This window comes from Coptis chinensis, chromosome 4, assembly GCF_015680905.1.
Source record: "Coptis chinensis isolate HL-2020 chromosome 4, ASM1568090v1, whole genome shotgun sequence".
In the NCBI taxonomy this organism is placed as follows: Eukaryota; Viridiplantae; Streptophyta; class Magnoliopsida; order Ranunculales; family Ranunculaceae; genus Coptis; species Coptis chinensis.
The window spans coordinates 28,748,622-28,771,628 of NC_141459.1; the positions used below are offsets into that span (position 1 = coordinate 28,748,622).

A 23,007-nucleotide genomic window follows, 5' to 3' on the forward strand; every position below is an offset into this window, starting at 1 on the left:
TCTCAAGTAATTTTTTTTTGGATGGTGATACTTCTCTCAAGTGAACACTCCCAAGCCGCAACTCTTTACTCGTGCAACCACGTTTCTTGTTAATAAGTGACAAATTTTACTAAATATAATTGATAAATGAACAAAGTCTATTGCTAATCATAAGGTCGTGTGCACCACCTTTTGCATTCTTTAATAAGTTTATTCCTCTTCATCTTAGTATATATAGTTGAATGCTTGAATAGCACACAGCAAGACACAACTCATTACTCAAACATGGTCTCCCAAACCTCTCTACTCCTTTTTACATGCTTCCTAACATGTTGGGCTCCAGCCATGCAAGCTTTCTCACTTGAAAACAAGTACAGCACAGTGTCGAAGAACCATCAAAATACTCGACTCATGAATAAAATAGATAGTTGTTGGAGAAACGATCCCAATTGGGCATTGAATAGACGTGCCTTAGCTGACTGCGCCATTGGCTTCGGTAAAGCAGCAATTGGTGGAAAGTTTGGAGGCATATATGTAGTCACAAACCCAGCTGATGATCCCATCAACCCAAAACCTGGTACACTCCGTTATGGCGTTATACAAACACAGCCTTTATGGATAATTTTTGCAAGGGACATGGTTATTAAGCTACAGAATGAGCTCATCATGAATAGTTTTAAGACTATAGATGGGAGAGGGGTTAACGTGGAAATAGCTTATGGACCTTGTATTACCGTGCAAGGGGTGAGCCATATTATCATACATGGGATCAGTATTCATGATTGTAAGCCTGGGAAAAGGGGGCTAGTTCGTAGCAGCCCAATGCATGTTGGCCATCGGCTTGGCTCTGATGGTGATGCTATTTCAATATTTACATCTTCGAACGTGTGGGTGGATCACTGCTTTTTAGCTCGATGTAGTGATGGACTGATCGATGTCATTCATGCCTCAACAGCTATCACCATCTCTAACAATTTCTTCTCTCAACATGATAAAGTAAGTCCATCAGGCATTCAGGCTAGATAGATATCAATTTGTGGATATTGGGCATATTACAATATTAATTACACCATTCACACTATCTGTGAAACATTTAACAGGTTCTTTGCTATCTTTCATCATTAGTATTGAGTTCAATTTCTAAACAAGATGGGTTTGCAGGTGATGCTGTTTGGACATAATGATCAGTTTACAGCTGACAAGATTATGAAAGTTACTGTTGTCTTTAACCATTTCGGCCCTGGCTTAATAGAAAGAATGCCTAGGTGAGTGGGGGAGGTTATTCTTTTGCCGAATGAAACATTTCACAATTTCACAGTTGTTTCTAACCAGTACAGTATATCATCCTTAATTAAATGTAAATATGTTGCATTACAGGGTAAGGTTTGGATATGCCCACGTCGCAAACAACAGATATGATGAGTGGCATATGTATGCCATAGGTGGAAGTGCTAATCCTACTATACTCAGTGAAGGGAACTACTTTATTGCGCCAAACAATCCTAGTTCCAAACAGGTATATCAACATGACTCAATCATGGACATTGCCCCTCTTGTTCAATCCAATTCATCCAATATCAAGCTTTGTAGGATTTTCACGTGGGTTGCGCTGTATTATATGGCAGGTTACAAAGAGAGAGGGCGGCGGATGGAAGAATTGGAAATGGAGATCTTCAAAGGATACATTTGTAAATGGTGCTTACTTCACTCAGTCTGGTTGGGGAAGTTGTGCTCCTTTATATTCCATGTCTCAAGCATTCACTGTAGCGGAAGGAGCAATGGCTCCTGCTCTAACATCAAATGCTGGCCCTCTGCGCTGCATTCCCAGGAGACCGTGTTAGCACAATAGAATTGCAAGCCTCGTCTTACTGCCTAAAATTTTCCACTGCGCAACTTAATTTTGGTCAGTTGAGCTTCTTTCTTGAGAAATATTCAGGACATCAGAGGCATCGAATGTGTACGCAATGTATAGTTTTCAAGAGCATTGTGAAGGTTTAATGCATTGTCTTGCAACAGCAATCCTCGTTTCTTTTTGTCCTGTACGGTCTCTAGAATAAGGAGTGGATCTCCTGGAACGTATTGAATGTTGGTCAGCCTATTGTAATTATGTATGAGTATAACTTCAATAAATAATACAATGTTTGTTTGAATGGGAATATCAGGGTCAATCATGATTTAAGACTCGGGAAGAAACTCTAATCAGGATCATTGCTTAGTAAGCTAACTTGAGCATTTCCTTCAAGACGCAACAAATCCAGAGGTTCTAGTGTACAAAAAAGGCCTATCGATACAGCAAGTGGTGTGCATGCTTCTGACTTTGAGTTTGGATAAGTCATAGTAGAATCTGACAGCTCGCTCATCAAGCACTCTACGGAAATTCTGAAGCCTTCTTTTGGCAGAATGACAACTAGTAGTACAGAGCATTCTTAATTTGACAGTAAAATCTCAATCGGTTGGTTCTATTGATGTACCTAAAGGTCGTAAATACCTCACCTGGCCATCTTGCACCTAAGAGTTTTCTGTTAGAACAGAGACTTGCTCTAATTTCACACAATCCCTAGCACCCAAGGGTTTTAGCATCTAAGTGAAGGACAAATTAAGAGCATATAAACGAGGAATGACATAGAATATCTGCAAGTATTCAGTGTACATTATTAGTGACTAGTGCATCTCATAACTGTGTTGACAATAATAAAATTGATATTAGAGAAGATAACAAACTCAATTAAAACCCTAGAATAATAAGAACATTTAAGTAATAGTAGGAAAGCAAAATTTGATTTAAATGAGCTTGAAAGGTAAAGGCCATGGAGTGTCTCTGGGGACTTCGACTCTATCCTTGATTCTCTCAATCTTCTTTTCTTTCTTTGGCCTAGCGTTCCCATACGAACCCTTGAATCTCTTTCCTTTTTTTGTCCTCTTATCTCCACGTCCGCATAATACTGGTGAACTTGAAACAACAGCAGCTCCTTCGGTCATAGCTACTCTCCTTGCTATTGCGCCGCACCACTGCATCATCATCATCGACATTTCAATAATAATTCGCCTCTCTCGCACTTCGTAATTTCCAAAGTTTTATCCGGCTTGTGGTATATCGCGATATATCGTGATATGTGTCAACATATCACAGACTATAATTTAACCTTACAAAACCCAACACACATTTTACTTTTCCATTCCAAGACTAGTTCTACTTCTACTACTTCCTCTTTCTCGTATTTTGTTCGAGGCAGATGTATGTCAGGAACACTTGGGCGCCTTCCATTTACCCTTTTAACCAATTACCAAAAGGATGGATGAACCTCATATTGTTACACTTTCTACACTAGTCAGTTGTTACTCCAATATGGGTCGGGTTGATTTCGGTTTTGCTATTCTCCCCAGTATTCTGAAACGCGTTACTTTAACCACCCTACTCAAAGGTGGTAAAGTTGCCTACGCTATGGATCTTTTTACCCGAATGCTGAATAACGGATATCCTTGTTGTGATGAAGTCAGTTATGGGACAGTAATGAATGGGATTTGCAAATCTGTGAATTCTACTGCTGCTCTTCAGTTTATGAGGGCAATGGAAAAGAAACAGTTTACTCCAAATGCTCATATATACAATATGCTTATCGACACCCTTTGTAAGGAGAATCCATGCATTTATTTGACAAAATGTTGGCACCTAATGTCATAACTTTTAACATTTTGGTGGATGCTCTTTGTAAAGAAAGCAGGACAAACAAAGCTTTTGATTTGTTACAATTGATGTCTCAAAGAGGGATGATTCCTGATGTTGTCACATACAATGCTTTAATTGATGGTTTATGCAGTTCAGGGAAAGGGAAAGACACAATAAGATTGTTTAATGAAATGACAGGTAGGGGAATCTTACCTAATGGACACACATATGGTATAATAATAGTCGCTCTTTGCAAAGACGGGATGGTCGATGAAGCATTTGAACTATTCCAGACAATGATTGAAATAGGTGACAAGGCTGACACAGTCAAATACAATAGTTTGATGGATGGATACTGTTTGCAAGGGAATCAATCCCAACACTATTACCTATAATACCCTGATAGCTGGATTTTGCAAGAGTGGAGAAGTTTCGGTTGCAAAAGAGCTTCTGAAAGAGATGATAGCTTGTGGGGAACAACCAGACCAGTTCACATATAGTTCATTAATGCATGGCCTCTTTAGAAATGGTTCTTCTGCTGAAGCAATGGAACTGTTCCGTGTGATGGAAAATAATGGAATGAAAGCTGATCTTATGGTTTACAACATCATCATTGATGGCATGTGCAAAGATGGTAAAATAAAGTGAGGCGAAGGAACTCTTTCATACCCTCTCAGCCAGGGATTTGCAGCTTATTAACACTAGGACATTTAACATAATGATTAGTGGATGTTTTAGAGAAGGGAATTTGAAAGAAGCTCAAGATTTGTTTTATGAGATACAAGAGAAGGGTTTTGCTGCAAATGATTTCACATTCAATATCATGGTCCAAGGATGCCTAGACCAAAAAAATGATACCCACAAGGCAATGCAACTTCTCAATATCATGCTTGACAAGGGTTTCTCGCCTAACACAAAAACTAGTTCTCTTCTAGTGGACTTGTATGTGGAAGGTGGACCAATTTGTAAAGAAATGGAGATGCTTCTCAAGCGCCTGCCAAAAGGCTGTGCTAAAGGTGATGTGCTCAGTTTTGACTTTATGGTTAACTAGCTTTTTCTTGAAATAGTGTGGTTATGGTTAACTAGTTTTATCTCTTCTTCACTGTCATTTTTCATCTTATATTATTTGCTAAAAGTTCTTTCATTTTGTTGATGAGCTATGCGAGTTGCTTGACTACCATTTTAAAAGGACAGTCCTCTCGGCTCTCTTGGTGTGATTTGTTGGATTTTTGAAATCTAAATATATACCTTATACTGTTGTGTACTGGTTTGGAACAAGTTGTTTTTAATATTCTGGTGTTTTCTAATACTTGCTAATCTTGTTTATAGTGTGATACTAATGAATTTAGTTAAGGGGATGATTATATGAAATCCACCTTATGGTGACTCGAAAAGAACTCCACCTCTAAAAATGGACTTACAAGATGAATTAAGGGATGATTTTTGGTAGAGATAGGCATCCCATAATAGAGAACACCCCCAATTTTCTAAAAAAAGTCACCCCAACTCCACTTTGAATTTTAATTTCGAATTCAAAATAAAAACACGGGCTAACGTGAGCAATGTACGTAAATTTTAATTTCGAATTTAAAGAAAAAACACGGGCTAACGTCAGCAATGTACGTAAATTTAAATTTACATATGTATAATACTATGTAAATTTACATTTTCATATGAAATTTAATTTTACATATGTAAATTTAAATTTTAATATGTAGAAATACTATGGAAATTTAAATTTTCCTATGAAAAAAAAGAAAAAAAATTTCATATGAAAATTTAAATTTAAATAGGTTAAGAAGACTGTGTAATTTTATATTGTCATATGTAAATACAAATTTACATAGGATGACATCAGCTCGGTTTGCCCTTAAGCCGAAATTATAAGTAAAGATTGATGACGTCAGACTGGTTTTCTTTAAATTCGAAATATAAATTTAGAGTTCACAGGGGTATTTTGGTCTGTTTTGGCTTTGATGTTATGTTTTAAATAATAGGGAGGTTTTATGCATTTGTTCGCTTCCGGGGGTTTTTTGTGCAACCATTTAAGTACCAGGGAGATTAAACCCATTGCTTATGACAACTTAATTTATTGAATGTTATATATTCTAAAGAGTTATTGAGAATATATCATAATATATCAAGAAATATCTACAATATGGAGATATTTGTTGATACTTGTCGATATATCCTCGATATCTGCATGTATGCAATGCCAATGTAAAATATCCCCACATAAGGGGATATATCCACGATACGTATCGTAATTTCAAAGGTCGGTATACCCTCATATCACGATATTTTGTACTATGGTTATATGAACTCTACCTTACACCTTATGGCAACTCGAAATGAACTACACCTCTAAAAGTGGACTTACAAGATGAATTGAGGGCTGAGTTTTGGTGGAGATAGGCATCCCATAATGGACAACACTCCCACCAAAAATCAGCTTAATAGAATGTGTTTAACAATTTGTCAAAAGTTGTTTGGGAATTAAAAACAAACTTTGGGTTGAACATTAATATGTGCGAGCCCTGAGATCGAAGTGGTGGACCACCACACTTTTCATCCTTGAGGCAGAAATTTTTATTTAACCCGAGAAATTCATAGTTGAGGGTAGGGGTGTCTCTTTTTTCCGAAAACCCAATTTTTCCGAATTCCGATCCAATATTTTTCCAAATTTGGCAATGATATTTGTGTTCCGATATCCGATTTTTCCGAAAAATACTTGGATCGGAATTAGATGTGTTTTCAAAATCCGATCCGATTTCCGATTAATTTCCGAATTTTTATTTATTTTATATCGTTACTAAATTAAAACTACATATAGTTTACAAACCAAATAAAAACCCCAGAGAAATAGAACATTGTCTTTCTCACACCTTCAAGAAATCAATATCGTCATTCTAATATTTGATTTTTCCGAAAAATAATTAGATCAAAATTGGATGTGTTTTCAAAATCCGATCCGATTTTAATTAATTTCCAAATTTTTAACATATAACTCTCTATTTCATATAATTATTAAATTAAAACTACATATTATTGCCTCTCTCACAATTTCAAGAAATCAATATTGTCATTCTAGTACATGTCTCTCTTTCTCCCATTTTCCTATTTACTGAATTAATGCATTAACATGAAGAAAAACTTGTTGAATGAACGTGTTAAAAGGTCTAAGTTGTTTACTGAATTAATACATTTCAAAACGATTGCTAAATAAATGTATTAACTGGATAAAAAATTGTTATTCTAAAAGAGAATCCGATTATATAATTCAAATTTCCAATTTACTTCCATATTTTGCGGATTCCAAAAATTCCAAAAAAAATTTGATTTTCCAAACTTTCCGAATTTGGAAAAAAAATTGCCATCCGAAAAATAATTGGATCGGATTTGGAAAGGATATTGCCATCCGAAAAAAATTGGAATTTTTTCCGTAAACCCTTTATCCGATCCGAAGTCACCCATAGTTGAGGGGCTGGAATTTAGGTACAAAATCTTTGAAATACAAGGCAGAAGTCTTCACCACAATTTGTGAACTTAGAAGTAAAATGTATAGTGTATGAGCAAAGTATTAACTTGGTGGTTAAGCCTGAAACATCAAATTGAATCTAAGTTTGTATAAAAATTTGGATAAGTTCACCTGAAGACTCAGGAAGAGAGAGAAACCAATTCAGCTTGGTTCTGCAGTTAAAGAAAGCATATTGACATTTAGGGATGAAAACATCAAACTTTTAAAATTATATACGAAGCCCAAAGGCTAGCCATGGAAATTTTTTATCTGTGATCATTTAGATATCATCTATTTTGTTGGAGGACTCAAAAGGTACTGCATTGTTGAAGACTTAAATGATATCGTGTTTAAGCATTGTTTGGCGGAATTGCACACATACGTTGAAGATATATAATAGAATGGATAAGAATCTCATCCCTAGATCTTCGCTTGTTTTACAGTGTCACATTGTCTATGGCTTATAACCAACCCGGAGAAAAGTGAAATTCTATATAATAGCTTTAGCAGACGTTTGAAAAGGATTAGGATGCTACTCTCATGTTCATTATCTACACTTCTCCTGACTTTTCTATATCATTTAATTGTAGCTCTGTTTAGCTGTTTTGAGTTGGAACTGATGTAGAACTGTTGCATGGTTGCAATTTCATCATGATAATCAATATATTTCAAATTTGAATATTTCTTTTGGCTGTTCTTTCATTCTTGGAAAACTTTAGCAAGGTGGAAATATTATGCTACTAATTGGTCGTTTTTTTTCACCGTAAACAGCAAGGGAAGGAATGCACATGTTCCTTACAGAGACTCTAAGCTTACACGGATACTGCAACCTTCCTTGGGAGGAAATGCAAGAACTGCTATCATATGCACAATCAGCCCAGCACAAAGCCATGTTGAACAAACAAGAAATACCCTGTTATTTGCCAGTTGTGCAAAAGAAGTGGCCACAAATGCACATGTAAATGTGGTTATATCAGATAAGGCATTGGTAAAGCATTTGCAAAAAGAGCTTGCTAGACTTGAGAGTGAGTTAAGATGTCCAATACCAACTCCTGCAAAGTCCAATAGCGTAGCACTATTGAGGGATAAAGATCGTCAGATTGAAAAGGCCAGTAATAGCTTTTATGCTCTTTAAGAATATAGGCAATTAGGCACGCACATAACAAGTTTGTCTCTTTTGTCTGTATGAGACGAGTACTGTATTTCGTCGTGGTTCTTTATTCCAGAAATATGATTGAATTTCTTACTTGCCAACCTGCTTCGATTTACTTTACTGCATAAGCATAAGCTCATGCATGTAAGAAAGGACATGCCAAGAAATAGGTCATGTGGTTATTGTTGGATTGCCTTCTGCAGATGGAGAAAGAGATAAAAGAGCCGACACGGCAACGAGATCTTGCTCAATCACAGCTTGAGGATTTGCTGAAAGTGGTTGGAGATGATAAAGCTTCTAGACATGTGGTATTTCCCTTAATTATTCTGTTTGAGCAATTCATGTCTAGGACTAACAGCTAATTCTTGTTATTTTTAATCTTTCTAGGCAGTGATTGATAAACCAACAAAATCAGTTCCGCAGAATGCATGGGAAGATGACAATTCATTGACAGAAATATCAGGTATGACCCAATGTATGTGGGTCAAATTCAACTTTACTACCTGCAGCATTGACAAATGTAGAGGGAATTTGATGGTACCTCTACACTGTCCTCAATCTACAAATTAAATTTGCAGGACCTGATTAGCGTCAAGGGTGGGAGGACAATGTACAAGGTACAAGAGAAGAATTTGAAGACCTCTGCAAAGAAGTTCGATGTATCAAGGTGGAAGAATCAAGCACAAGCAAAGATATTGAGTTCAATGCTTCATTACCTGCAGAAAGTGAAAGTATAGTGACTGGGAATGGAGATGCAACACATAGAGAATCAGTATCATCACTAGTTCACTACCAAATGGAGATGAATTGATGCATGTTCATACTGAATCAGCATATGGTGCACTTGAGCTGAAACTTCAGGATGTACAGAAAACCATAGACTGTCTTGTTAATCCGTATCCTGAAGAGTGATCTCCTTCGCCTGTGGCATCAGATCTATTGAGATCCAGTAGCGTGCAGTTAACTCAAAGAAGCAGAGAATCACTAATGAGTATCACATCTTCTCCATGCTTCCAAGAGGTAGATCAGAATGTCAGCACACCACCAAATGGATTTGATTTCCCTGGAAGACCAAATCGTTCAAGAAAGAAGTTCTCTGCATTGAAGTATGATGCCAAGAATGAGAAGTCGTCGATAGAAGATTCTAATCTTTCCGAACACAGTGCTTCTTTAGATGAGCTAAAAGAAGAGGATCCCAATATCTCAGCTGAAGATGATATCACTAGCATCCATAGTTTTGTTACAGGACTGAAGGAAATGGCTAAACTGCAGTATAATGAACAATTCGTCAATAGCCAGGTAATTATTTAGATCTTGCTACCATCTAATCTTGAGAATTAGAAGTTCCTTGCAATTTTGTGAAATTTGAAACACTTGTCTTCTGATGGCTCTGGTTAACTTTGTTAACCAGATATACCTCTATACCCTTTACACACTTTTACTTCAGCTCTCTTGCTTTATAAGAGTTATAGTTCCTGGGGAATAGAAGAAAGGCCTCTGATCCATCGAAAAAAACTTGCCAGATACATATAGTTATGACTAATAAACCCACCTACTGCAATCTGGCTAAAATGGGGATGTGGGAAAGAAGTTACCAAAATCACGTACAGCACAAGCTCAAAACCTACCTGTAGAACATCCTTTGCCCCCCTCCCCCCCTCCAACTTCAAAAGAAATAAAAATTAGAAATAAAAACATTAACCAGCATAGATGTACAGTAGTAGAAATGCATGTGTATTGCACGTGAATGAAACATCGCAATAAATGTTTCTTTTATGTGTGAGATATTTGAATGATAATTACAGACAAGGTCACAGTGAATAACTAAAAATCATGAAAGTAAATGTCTGACATCAAAGTAGATGTGGATAACATTGCTATAATGGTAATTTACTTTCGAATTGCAATCTTAGTGTTGGGAATTTAGTCTCCCAATACCTCCAAATTTGTATGTGTGGGCAGCATAGCACACTCCTTGCAATAGTTGATATAGATTCTTCTTTAAAATAGATGGATAATATAGAACAATGATACTTTAGATTTTCTTTGTATAAGTCAAAGTATGAAAACAAATCTATACTAAATGAATTGAGACTTACATAGTTACATCTGGTGTTGCCTTTTGGTTTCTTATAATCTTATGCATGGTAGGGTCAAGAAAATGAAGTACGGGTTAGTGAATTTGGAAACACTCGCAAAGATGTGGGCTTGATCCTATGCATGATGATCTTGAATCTCCCTCAAGCAGGATTACAGAGTTCAGGAGGTAGCAAATAGAGATAATTGAACTTTGGGAGACCTGCAATGTCTCATTGGTCCACAGAACCTACTTTATCCTACTATTCAAAGGTGACCACACAGACAGCATTTACATAGAGGTAGAGCTCAAGAGGTTGTCTTTTCTTAAGGGCAAATTCTCGTGGGGACATAGTAGTTCCATCGCACCAGCTTCCAGGTACCATCTTCTACTACATTTGTCGTTTCTTTCCTAACAGCAGAAGTTACAAGCAGCACTTTTTTGTCTCTAATAGTAATAGCATGCATCAAAATATTGAATTTGACAACCTTTAACTTTATTAGAATATGAGGGCATGCGCCCCTTGTTTGCTCTTGGTTTGAGGGCGTGCGCCCCCTTTACGTAGTTGACATATGTAAAGTCCCACGTTTCTATAAGTGTGGACTATAAGTCAAACTCATCCATATCTAGTAGTTTCTATTATCATGTTTTGGGTTACTTCACACCCAAGGTAGGTTAGTACAAATATGTAACTCTAGGTAAAGAACAATAACTCTCTAACCCTAATCAATCTCAAACCAACACAATCTCTATCAATTAATCAATCTCTGTTCTTCTTCTTGGTATCTCTCCATCTCTCAATGTCACAACTCTCCTTAGCATCACCATTAACATGGAATTTAACAAAACTTGTACCAAGACTTCAGACTTTAAGTTCAAACTTTTCTAGTGTTTTTTTGTTGGTCTTTGATTACATCTTATTTCACCAATAAATCAGTTTAACATTCAGTTTGGAAACACAGCATGAGATCCCTTCGCAGAGAGAGGGAGATGCTATGCAAGCGAATGCAGAAAAGGAGAGAGTGAGCCTCTACGATAGATGGGGTATTGGATTGAACATGAAGCAGAGGAGACTACAGCTGGTTCGACGCCTCTTTACTGACACAGAAAACATGGAACACATAAATGAAAGTGCTTCCCTTGTGGCGAAGTTAATTGGATTCGTAGAGCCAGGAAATGCTCTCAAGGAGATGTTTGACCTCAGCTTCGCACCCACTAGCGAGAGATCCTACAGTTGGAAACACAGCTTATCCTCCCTCATGTAAAGCGTAGATGGTCTACGTGAAAGGTGGACCAAATTACTTCTATTCTAGTGGACTTGTTTGCGGAAGGTGGACCAAATTGTAAAGAAATGCAGATGTTTCTCAAGCACCTGCCAAAAGACTATGCTAAAGGTATGTACTCAATTTGACTCTGTGGTTAACTAGCTTTTTCTTGAAATAGTGTGGTTATGGTTAACTAGTATTATCTCTTCTTCACTGTCATTTTTCATTTTATATTATCTGCTAAAAGTTCTTTTATTTTGTTGATGAGCTATGCGAGTTGCTTGACTACCATTTTAAAAGGACAGTCCTCTCGGCTCTCTTGGTGTGATTTGTTGGATTTTTGAAATCTAATATATACCTTATACTGTTGTGTATTGGTTTGGAACAAGTTGTTTTTAATATTCTGGTGTTTTCTAATACTTGCTAATCTTGTTTATAGTGTGATACTAATGAATTTAGTTAAGGGGATGACTATATGAAATCCACCTTATGGTGACTCAAAAAGAACTCCACCTCTAAAAATGGACTTACAAGATGAATTGAGGGATGATTTTTGGCGGATATAGGCATCCCATAATAGAGAACACCCCCACTGAAAATCAGCTTAATAGGATATTTTTAACCTTGTCAAAAGTTGTTTCGAAATTAAAAAAACTTTGGGCTGTTAGATAATTCCACAACGTTCTAGACAATTTTCGAAGACGTTAGACATCTTCAAAACAACTAATTTTTTGTGAGGATAATTTGTATTGTGTGGATAACATTTCCACAAAGAATAAGGTTCTAATTCATAGTTTTGAGTGGTGAAGTTTTTTGAAGTCACTTTAAGTGGAGTTCATATAACCGCCCCGTTAGTTAAAGTAGCATTTGGTTACTAAATGGTGTATGAAAGTTCACGATAAATTCATGGTTTTGGGTATATTTTGGGATATATCGTGATATATGATGATATCAATCAATTTTGGTTGACAATGACAACTTAATTTATTGTATGTTATATATTCTAAAGAGTTATTGAGAACATATCACGATATATCAAGAAATATCTAAAACAATATGGAGATGAAACCAAAATTCGTTTTTGTTGAGCTATAATCTTGCAATACATAATATGTGTTATAGAGTGGTTAGATGTACTACTTTCTTTTTTTCGATATTTTCTGTTTATAGTTCAACTAGTTGATGTAATTGAGCACCTTCTTTAAAATATCTTCATTCTAAAATGCTCTATATACATTGCGGATAACGTTGGGGGATCTCCTCCTTTTATCATTCGCTAGAAACTCTAGGTGTCTGTGGTGAAGCCACATTTCCTGTTGATTTATTGGCATGGCCCAGTTGAACTCAGTCCAACGTATTTATAGTACACTGTGTTCCTTCTTTTAAGCAAACAGGAGTAATGCTGAACACAATCACTAATTAAGTGAAATTAAGTTAATTCTTTGTGGAGCTAATTTCTAAAGGTTGGAGCACTCATTGATCTAGTGGCAGCAAAGTTGGCTACCATGAAACAGATCATATCACGGATCCATGAAAATAAATTTTGATACGAAATTGATTGGCTTGGTTTTTTATATGAACTCCAGTTGGTGTCATGGAGAATCAGAATAATCTTGAAGAATATACTGATTGCAATGAGAAGGAACAGGAATGGGTTGTGCCATATCTTGTGGTGGATATCATATTATGGTGACTCAAAAGTGGTATAACGTAGTTCCGTTTCAACATCATTCAAACCATTCTAAAAGTGCACTTACGGAAATAAGAATTGAGTTTGTGGATGAGTTTTTTGGTGGATACTTGCAATGGTTTGGTTAGGCATCCCACTTAACACTGGGTTAGATGAGCATCCCCTTAGTAGTCCACGAGTGATTCCCATTTGTTGATTCCACCAAAAATCAGCTTAATAGAATGTGTTTAACAATTTGTCAAAAGTTGTTTCAGAATTATAAACAAACTTTGTTAACTTACTCTTGAAAATTCGATTTTGGGATAAATCCACAACACTATTCCATGTTTAAACAATTTTTCAAAAGAGGACATTTTAGACATCATTCTAAACAATTTTTATATATTCTAAAGAGGTTAGAACATCTAATTTTTTGTGAGGAAGATTTCTATTGTGTGGATAACATTTCCACAAAGAATAAAATTATAATTCATACTTTTGAGTGGTGAAGATTTTTTTGAGTCACTTTCCGTTAGTTAAAGTAGCATTTGGTTGCTAGAATAAAAATTATAATTCATACTTTTGAGTGGTGAAGATTTTTTTGAGTCACTTTCCGTTAGTTAAAGTAGCATTTGGTTGCTAGATGTGTATGAAAGTTCATTTGGTAGAGCCTATCATGAGAAACAATGTTAGGTTCCTTGTCCTTTTTGTGGCGCTTCTTAAGACCGGGTGGTGTCCCCATGTCTACTCATTTTGTTAAGTGTGAAATACATACGTTGTTATTGTATCAGCTCTTTCGTATTGACATACGACTATGTGAGCTTTGATACTTGACAGGGAGGTGTCCTGTGTCCCCAATGTCTAAGCATTTTGTTCAGTGCAAAATCACATATGTTCTCATTTTAACAGTTCTTCCCTATTGACATGTGACTATGTGAGCTTTGGTACTTACAGAAAATGTTTACATGTAATTTCAGGTGCCCAAGTGGAAGTTGTTGACTCGTGACACAAAAAGTCTTCAGCAACCTTAATGTAAGAGGATCTGATAAGCAATTCTATTGGGATCGTTATTTCTAACTCATGATCAGCTGAGTTCCTTAAACATTGTAGATATTGCATCCAGCATTGCTGACAATCTTTGAATGGTGTCTCTGCAACTAGGTAGTGATGGAAAGATAAAAATACACCACAAGTAAAACTCTCGTAGAGAGTGAGTTCTAACATCTTTGAATGGTCCTTTCCGAATTGGATAGTCCGACTTTGAACATATGTGAAAACTTGAGTGCAGATATAAAATAATCTGGATGCAAGTGAAATTGTTGGGATCCCTGCAGTCTTGCGTAGCTTCAAAATAACTCCTTTTTCTTTCGGAGTGTAACAGATCTTCTTTCTTTACATTTGTTCTCTACAATATCCTCGCATTGATTCAGCAGCATAAATCAGGCCATTACTAGTACCATTTCTGAAGCTTTGTGCTTATGTTCAAAAGCTCTTAGAATACCCGTTTAATTCCGTACTGGTTTTGATATTTTACACCTTAAATGTATTTCAGGATGGACACTATCAACCTCTTGAAACTCCATAGTCATAGTTTTAGGTTGGCAGGTTTTCGACTTAACAGCCCAATTACAAGTTAAATTTGGCTTTCTTGAAACTGAACATTATTGACCAGTACCATGGAGAGAATGGACATCTATCTACATGTATTATGTTCCTGTGTGGGATGATCGAAGTATAACTGTTGCTGGATATGTGGGATTTTTCTAATTCACCAAATCCATGTATATATCTAAAGAAAATAAGAATAGGATGAATTTTATTGAATCAAGGTTGTTTCCATTATACCATTTTGAAGGGTATATATATCAAGGCCCAAAATTTCGATATCGGTTAATATATCGGTGTACCTAAAAACCGAGATATATCGGATATATTGGATATCTCGGTTTTTTTGGTGACCAGTCCAAAGTTTCTAAAATATCAGATATCTCACCGATATATCTCGGATATTTAAGAAATTTCAATATTAAGTTATTAACAATTGGTCAAAAAGTCAATTGATATATATCGATTATCTCGGAAATATCGATTATATCGGCGATATAAACTTTCATATCGGAAATTCCAATATATTTCGAAAAAAAAAAAGGAATTCAATATTCGGTGGATATATGTCGGAAATATCAATATCGGTATACCAATTTACCGATATATATCGGCGAGATATCGGATATCTCGGCGATATTTTGGGCCATGATATATATAGAGAATTACATAAGACTCAAATAAAAATAAAATCTAGTAAATCCTAATTTTTCATGGTCTAGAATATTCTAGAACATACTTTCCATACACTATATATTGCATATTATTTGACAATATATTAATTTATATTGTCAAATATTTTATATTCTCCACCATTCCATTATTAACAACGATTCCATGCTCCGCATCTCATCATATATTTCATTAATATCTCGATTGAAATTCAGCATGCCAAACACTCCACCTCCAACTGAGTTTCTCTTTCAGAGTTGGACTTAATTAGCTATCCCAAAGCCCAAATGGTGTAAATGAATATGGGCTTGGAAAACGGGTACATAAAACCCCTATCCATTTATTAGTTTCCAACTCATCAATGTTACCAGACTAGGGGTGCCACTTTTTTCGGAAAACTTGATTTTTCCGAATTCCAATCTGATATTTTTCTGAATTTGGTAATGATATTTGTGTTCTAATATTTGATTTTTCTGAAAAATAATTAGATCAAAATTGGATGTGTTTTCAAAATCTGATCCGATTTTAATTAATTTCCAAATTTTTAACATATAACTCTCTATTTCATATAATTATTAAATTAAAACCACATATTATTGTCTCTCTCACAATTTCAAGAAATCAATATTGCCATTCTAGTATATGTCTCTCTTTCTCCCATTTTCCTATTTACTGAATTAATACATTAACATGAAGAAAAAATTGTTAAATGAACGTGTTAAAATGTCTAAGTTGTTTATTGAATTAATACATTTCAAAATGATTGCTAAATGAATGTATTAACGGAATAAAAAATAGTTATTTTAAAAGAGAATCCGATTATATAATTTAAATATCCGATTTACTTCTGAATTTTGCCAATTCCGAAATTTTCGAATTTTTTTTTATTTTTCGAACTTTCGAAAATGTTCAAAACTTTCCGAAACAATATTACCAAACTTGTCATCTTCAAACATCGCTAGTCACCTCAACCAGAAGAAGTCTATGCTTTCAATGCACCATGGAGGCAACACCCAAATTATACATGGTGTACTAATCCATAAACCCAACCACCTCCAGGGTTCGTTCACCAATCACGTCAAACCACCAAATACATTCAGACAAAGACAATGTAACTACAACAATCAGAACAGAGCAATGGTTCCATCCCATTTTAACCAGAACTACCAAAATCCACCAATCAACAACCAAAAAGACCTAGTTCCAGTTACATCACCCACTAGTGTCCAAGAAGATAAACATTCCCATTACGTCTTGCGTAGTAAATCTCTCAACACACACATAACTGAAGCCACAATCTGACTGGATTAGGTTCAATAAAGAGCCAACACGAAAGTTGCCTAAGATCACCTGTTATAGTTGGTTTTAAAAATTCATAGTTAAAGAATCACTGCTTTTTGGTACGATTATCTTTATAACATCTCTACATAATTTTCAAAACCTGAGAATATAAAAATGAAAATTATACGCCCCGGAGTAACCCCGATGATACCGGATCAACGTATAATTTTATCTTCTTGTAGAAACCCTCTATATGGTTAGAGATATATTTAGATTGAGAAAACCAATTACTCTAAACACACACACACACACACACACACACACACACACATTTCATATGTGTCAGTTTAGATAGTTGTTTATGTACTTTATATTTAACACTTTTTATTTATTCATTTGTTAGTGTAATAATAATCATGGACGCATGTTTAGTATTTTATATGGAATTTGGTATATGCGTAGAAGGTAATACAACTACATCATGTCATCATTTCCAATTTTTTTTGCACTACTTATATTTTCAAAAATACAAAAACTCACAAAATTCATAGTAGAATAATTACGTAACTTACTAGTTAGATAACCCATGTAATTCTCGTTCTATATCCAACAACCCATGCTCCAAACTTGTTTGGGGATGGTATATTTTCATCACATAAAACATAATACAGGTGCACTACCATTTTTGTTTATGTTTCTATGGTAATCTATTTCCTTATCTCTTCATACTTTGAGGACAAATCATATTTATGTTTGGAAGTGGTATAGTAACATTTTACAAAAACTAGACATTTCTTATATTATATATTATATATATACTAGTGAATACCCGTGCCAGTCGGCACTCTAGACACATTGCTTTTGAACAACACCCCAAGAGACCATCTCTATGGTAGCATAGAATCGATGATATAACAATTTTCAACAGTTTTATACTTTATAATTATTTCATTCTCATACTCAAGTGAGTTTAATTATTGCAATTCTATGCATTTCATTTCTCACAAACCAACTCATTACGCATACCCTTACACATTCATTAATTCAATACATATCAAAATGAGCCGCATTAGATATTCAATAGATAACCTATTAGGAGCCGCATTAGATATTCAATTAGGAGGCACAACAAATAAAATATTGGGAGTCGCAGTTGATCTTCGATTAGGAGGCATAACATTTTTTCGATGTGGAGGCACATATACCAGATTGGGAGGTTCAATAGGATGGCGTGCTATAGAATTGACTGGGTGAACTAACGAATCCCTTCCTCTCTCTTCCATACGCTCTTTAACCATGATTGCCTAGAAGTATCAATTCGCAAAAATTTGGAAACATGCAAAGTTAAATAATCAAAACGGAGATCTAATCAAAGAGCACGGCGAAGACTCAAAGTAGTAAATTGTTGGATACCTAATTAAAAAGCATCGAGATACAATTATATAATTACATGCAAATTATTCGAAAGATTAAATTTGACGTAAACAGAATGGTATGAAGAAGTTAAGAAAGACATAAAAACTCGAAAGCAGTCCAAATTGCTCCCCATGACCCATGTTCATTCATAGCCCATGATACAACACGAAACTCTAACAATATTGTTTCGTTGTTGCTTTAACTAATGTAGATTTTAACAATAAATGTTGTATCATAAAATACCATTCAAACAACATTTTAACAATGAACCGATTTTTCACGGCGGAATCGATTTTATGATACATTTATATTCAAAGTTACATAATACAACATTTTTAGAATTTGCACCCAGTGTAATTGGGAGAAAGGTACTCCAACTCCTAATATAGGATTCACTGCTACTGAATGATCAAAAAGGCCTCTAACATAGGGGGCACGCTGTTTGTGAAAAGTTGAAATCCACTATGAGGCAAGCTGAATGGAACTTGTACCAGGGTGCTACTAAAATAGACTTTGGCACTGGGGACACATTCATTTGTGATAAGTTGAGAACCACTGAATGGAACTAGTGCTTGCAAGTCTTGCAAGCAAGTCGAGGAAGGCTTTTTTCGTTGTTGCTAAGGACATGAATGAAAAGAAACTGAGATAGTTGGCACTTGGCAGTATAGCGCAAGCTTATTATTATTAGGGTTGTTCATTATATATTAGGGTTGTTCATTTTATAGGAATCACATACATAACTTCCCACCATTCACTTAACTCAAGTCTACATTATCAATCGTATCATCATCCTCACCATAAGATATGTCCCGTGTCTTAAACTATGATGAAATAGATCGACCGGTGGATGTAGAAAACATTAAATAGAAAAAGATACTAACACAAAAACAAATAAAAATCGAGAAAGCCTGCATCAGTGCATAAGATGCACAAAGTTCAAAAAAGTGAAAAACCTAAAGTATGAAAAAAACATGCATCAGTGCATAAGATACACTGTAAGATACGAAATAATATGTTAACTAACAAACGCAACTCATTTGGAACAAACGGATTCCTAATTCCCCACATGACATTAAGGGGAAGAAAAACATAGGTCAAATTGCATAGTCTAATATGCCTACTTACTCCAATAGAATGACTAATATCCTAATATACTCTGCCTCCAACCATCAGACTCCTGTTATCACATACACTAAGTTAATTTTCACATACACTAAGTTAAGCAGGTCAACTTCACTTGAGTTCAGGACTTGGAAGTCGGTATTGTTCAAGTCAGAAAAGGAATGAGAACAACCTTGATATGCTTCTTCAGTTGTAGCTGTTGTTCCTTCTTCAATGGCTACTCAATCAAGAAGACATGATGATTCACTTTTTGGGATTTTGGGATTTTGGAATAAGGGGAGATCGAGTGCTCGACGATGAGGAGAGAAATGGAATAAAACCCTAGCGAGAGAAATGGTATAAAACCCAGCGATGATGAGGTGAGAAGATATTTTTTTGGTAAAAAAAACCAAAACTAATGTTTTTTGGGCTCGAACCCACGCCGTTAGATCTTGCTTAAAATGATCCCGACCATCCTTTATTATAATTTTTGTCTTTTAGTGCTAAAAAAAACCCTATCTTATTATATATATATATTCCTTTCTTTCTTAAAATAATTTCGAAATACCAAACGTATTTTTTTGTTTAGTACTAAAAGTCTTGTTTTCTTTTTCTATGATGAATAAATAGTCTAGAAGTCTCATTATAGCAATAAAATAAGGATTCGTTCTTCGAACTTAGACTAATATACGTACAATAGTTTCTACATTTTTTTATGAATAACATGCATAAGCATTTGATTATATATAGCAATGAGTTTTCGAGACCAAGGTTAGAACAATTAAGTTCCATATCCTGTAAGAATCTAGCCAAAAGCCTCATCTGAATGATTATTGAGTGATGACACAAAAGATATACAGATAGAAAGACCACACGTCAACTTGCTTGATCACCGCGTCATATCCTATGAGAGAGTTTAGGCCTTTTTTTTTATCGATATAGCCAAATAAACGTTAAAAACCCAAAATGATATTTTTCCTCTAGTTACCCCTTTTTTAGCCTTCAAAATTTTTTAAAAACCTTTTTATTTTTCGCCATCAATCCCTCACCCGTTGCAACACACAATAAAAACTTACTCAGCTGACGAGATGAGAATTGGATGAATATCAGAAAAAGAGAAGAAAAGACCTTATACAAAAGCAGAACAGTTAGTTACTTCGAAAAGAAAGAAAATAAAAGAAAGACTATTCAAAAACCAAAACTCCAAAAAAAATCAAAGGAGTCAAAAATCGAATCTCCCAAAAGTTCAAAATCAAAAGGAGTTGATATCAAAAAAAAAAAAAAACAAAAAGAAGCAAAAGCAAAGTTAGAACTCCCAAAAATCACAATCATATGGAGTCACAAAATCAAAGGGCTAAAGAATGAATCACAATTCAGAAGCAAATAACAAAACAAGGTTCTTCTCTAGTTACAAGTATCTTGAAGACCCGATTTCTCAACTTATCAGATTTTGTTTCCCTTCCTTTTTCTTTCTAAACCATCACCCTAGCCCCGTAATTCCTAATAAAAGACATCTAGCTCGATTAGGAATAGGTTAGTGTGATAGTAGGTGACAATTGTGATCATTCGACCCCGATTTTCTGTGGAAGTCATTCGTGTATATGAGGAATAGAAATGTCCACTGCATATGAGAGAACTAAACTTGAGTTAATCTATCAGAGAGTTTGTGTTTTAATATATCCCTGTGAGAACCCACCTTAAGGACGCTCTCCAAAAGTTCCGAAAACAACTCTGCTTTTGCATTTCATTGCTCAAGTCATTTTCTTTTTACAAACCAATCAAAGTAGGAACTTTAAAGGATAAATCCATTGAAACTACCTTTCCCCCTTCATCAAACTCCCATTCATTCATTTTGAACATTCTATGGTGAACCTCACACTTACCACATTCTACATCAACAATAGCCGCCACAAAAAAAGTAAGTTGCCGCGGGATGGTTGTGTTCACCAAAATGGAGTCTTTGCTTGTATTAATTACTAAAACTCTTCTTCATCAACTTGATCACAAGTTTTTCTTAGAGCGTATGAAAAAATTTGTTGCGAGATAGCAAGACTATGTCTCGATTGTACATTTTTTTTCATGGGGTTGGTGTTATTCTTGGAGCGTATGAAGAAACTCTAAAGAAGATAATAATGTATCCGTATGCCCGTGTGTTTTCAAAACTTGAAGTGAAAAAAAAATGACAAAAAAAATCCTCTGCGGCAACTCGCTGCCATAGAATATGGGATCTCACGGCAACTTGATGTCGTGGATTGTGGGATCTCACGGTAACTTGATGCCGTGTAATGTGAGATTTCCCGACAACTCACTACAGTGGAACTATCGAGCATATTGAGTGTAAAAAGACATATCGGGAATAACCATGATTCATGTACCTTTTTGCCAAAGGGGTGTCAATCCCATAAAGAAGGGTATAAATACGGTGACCCTACATTTATTAGTTTCCAACTCATCAATGTTACCAAATTAGGGGTGCCATTTTTTGTCCGAAAACCCAATTTTTCCGAATTTGGCAATGATATTTGTGTTTTGATATCCAAAATTCCGATATCTGATTTTTCCGAAAAATATTTTGATCGGAATTAGATGTGTTTTCAAAATCAGATCCGATTTCTATTTAATTTCCAAAATTTTAACATTTAACCATCTATTTCATATAGTTACTAAATTAAAACTACCAAACCAAATAAAACCCATATAGAAGTAGAACATTGTCTCTCTCACAACTTCAATAAAATCAATATTGTAATTCAAGTACACGTCTCTCTTTCTCCTATCTTCCTATTTACTGAATTAATTCATTAATACAAAAAAAAAAAACTTAGTGAATGAATGTGTTAAAAGGTCTAAATTGTTTACTGAATTAATACATTTCAAAATGATTGCTAAATGAATGTATTAACTGGATAAAAAATGGTTATCTCAATTAAAAGAAAATCTGAATAAATAATTAAAGGGTCGGGTTCAAGGGACATATATAGAAGACACATAAGTTAACTCATGTTATGAGCCCTCGATCTCATCACAAATCAACGGTTGGAAAAAGAAACAAACAAGTACCACTTAAAACTGGTTCTGTTCGCTTAAACCGGGTTTTACTAAGAAACCAAAATGGGTTTGAGATTAATATGTTTTCCACGCAAAATAGCAAAGAGCCATAGTCTTCTCCACCAAGTTCTTGGTATTTAATTTTTTTTTTCTCTCCCTTTTTCATTACACTCTCCCTCTCCACATGTTTTTTCTCAACCATCGAAAATGATTCTTCCAATCTTCTCTTTCTAAAAAATTGGTTGATTTCTAAGTTAATTACTACCCACTTTTTTTTTTTTTTTTTTTTTTTTTCTTGAAAACATATATTGATTCTATGAGTAGAACACGTATTTTAGCGAATTTCACATCGTTTGCTTTTGAATTTTTATTTTTATTTTACGAATCGGCAATTTGATTGAATCATTTATTTATTTATATAGAAAGTTCACTAAATTTGATCTTTAACGTGAAGTTTCTTTCTTGAAATTCAATTTTAATATGTTTTTTGTGCTTTTGTTCTCATAGTCGACTATATATAAAATGTGCACTAATTCAGCACTAATTCCTTCGTTGTT

General features: G+C 35.0%; 2 protein-coding genes and 1 pseudogene across 3 annotated transcripts; 2 read left to right on the plus strand and 1 right to left on the minus strand.

Annotated features, from left to right (window-relative positions):
• The first annotated feature begins 256 nt into the window (after window positions 1-256).
• On the plus strand, window positions 257-3,028 carry LOC147503049 (putative pectate lyase 2). The gene is made up of 4 exons (XM_086607878.1): window positions 257-975; window positions 1,141-1,244; window positions 1,357-1,495; window positions 1,605-3,028. Exons 1-4 carry the CDS (start codon window positions 265-267, stop codon window positions 1,818-1,820), a joined length of 1,170 nt encoding a protein of 389 aa, XP_086464004.1. The 5' UTR covers window positions 257-264; the 3' UTR covers window positions 1,821-3,028.
• On the minus strand, window positions 2,589-4,704 carry LOC147503050 (30S ribosomal protein S31). Its single transcript, XM_086607884.1, has one exon. It carries the CDS (start codon window positions 3,007-3,009, stop codon window positions 2,761-2,763), a length of 249 nt encoding a protein of 82 aa, XP_086464010.1. The 5' UTR covers window positions 3,010-4,704; the 3' UTR covers window positions 2,589-2,760.
• Window positions 4,705-7,836: 3,132 nt separating this feature from the next.
• Window positions 7,837-14,798, plus strand: LOC147503051 (putative inactive kinesin-like protein KIN-7B; annotated as a pseudogene). The gene is made up of 7 exons (XR_015220929.1): window positions 7,837-8,271; window positions 8,520-8,624; window positions 8,704-8,779; window positions 9,251-9,615; window positions 10,468-10,771; window positions 11,356-11,787; window positions 14,305-14,798. The product of XR_015220929.1 is annotated as a putative inactive kinesin-like protein KIN-7B (transcript).
• The last annotated feature ends 8,209 nt before the right edge of the window (window positions 14,799-23,007 follow it).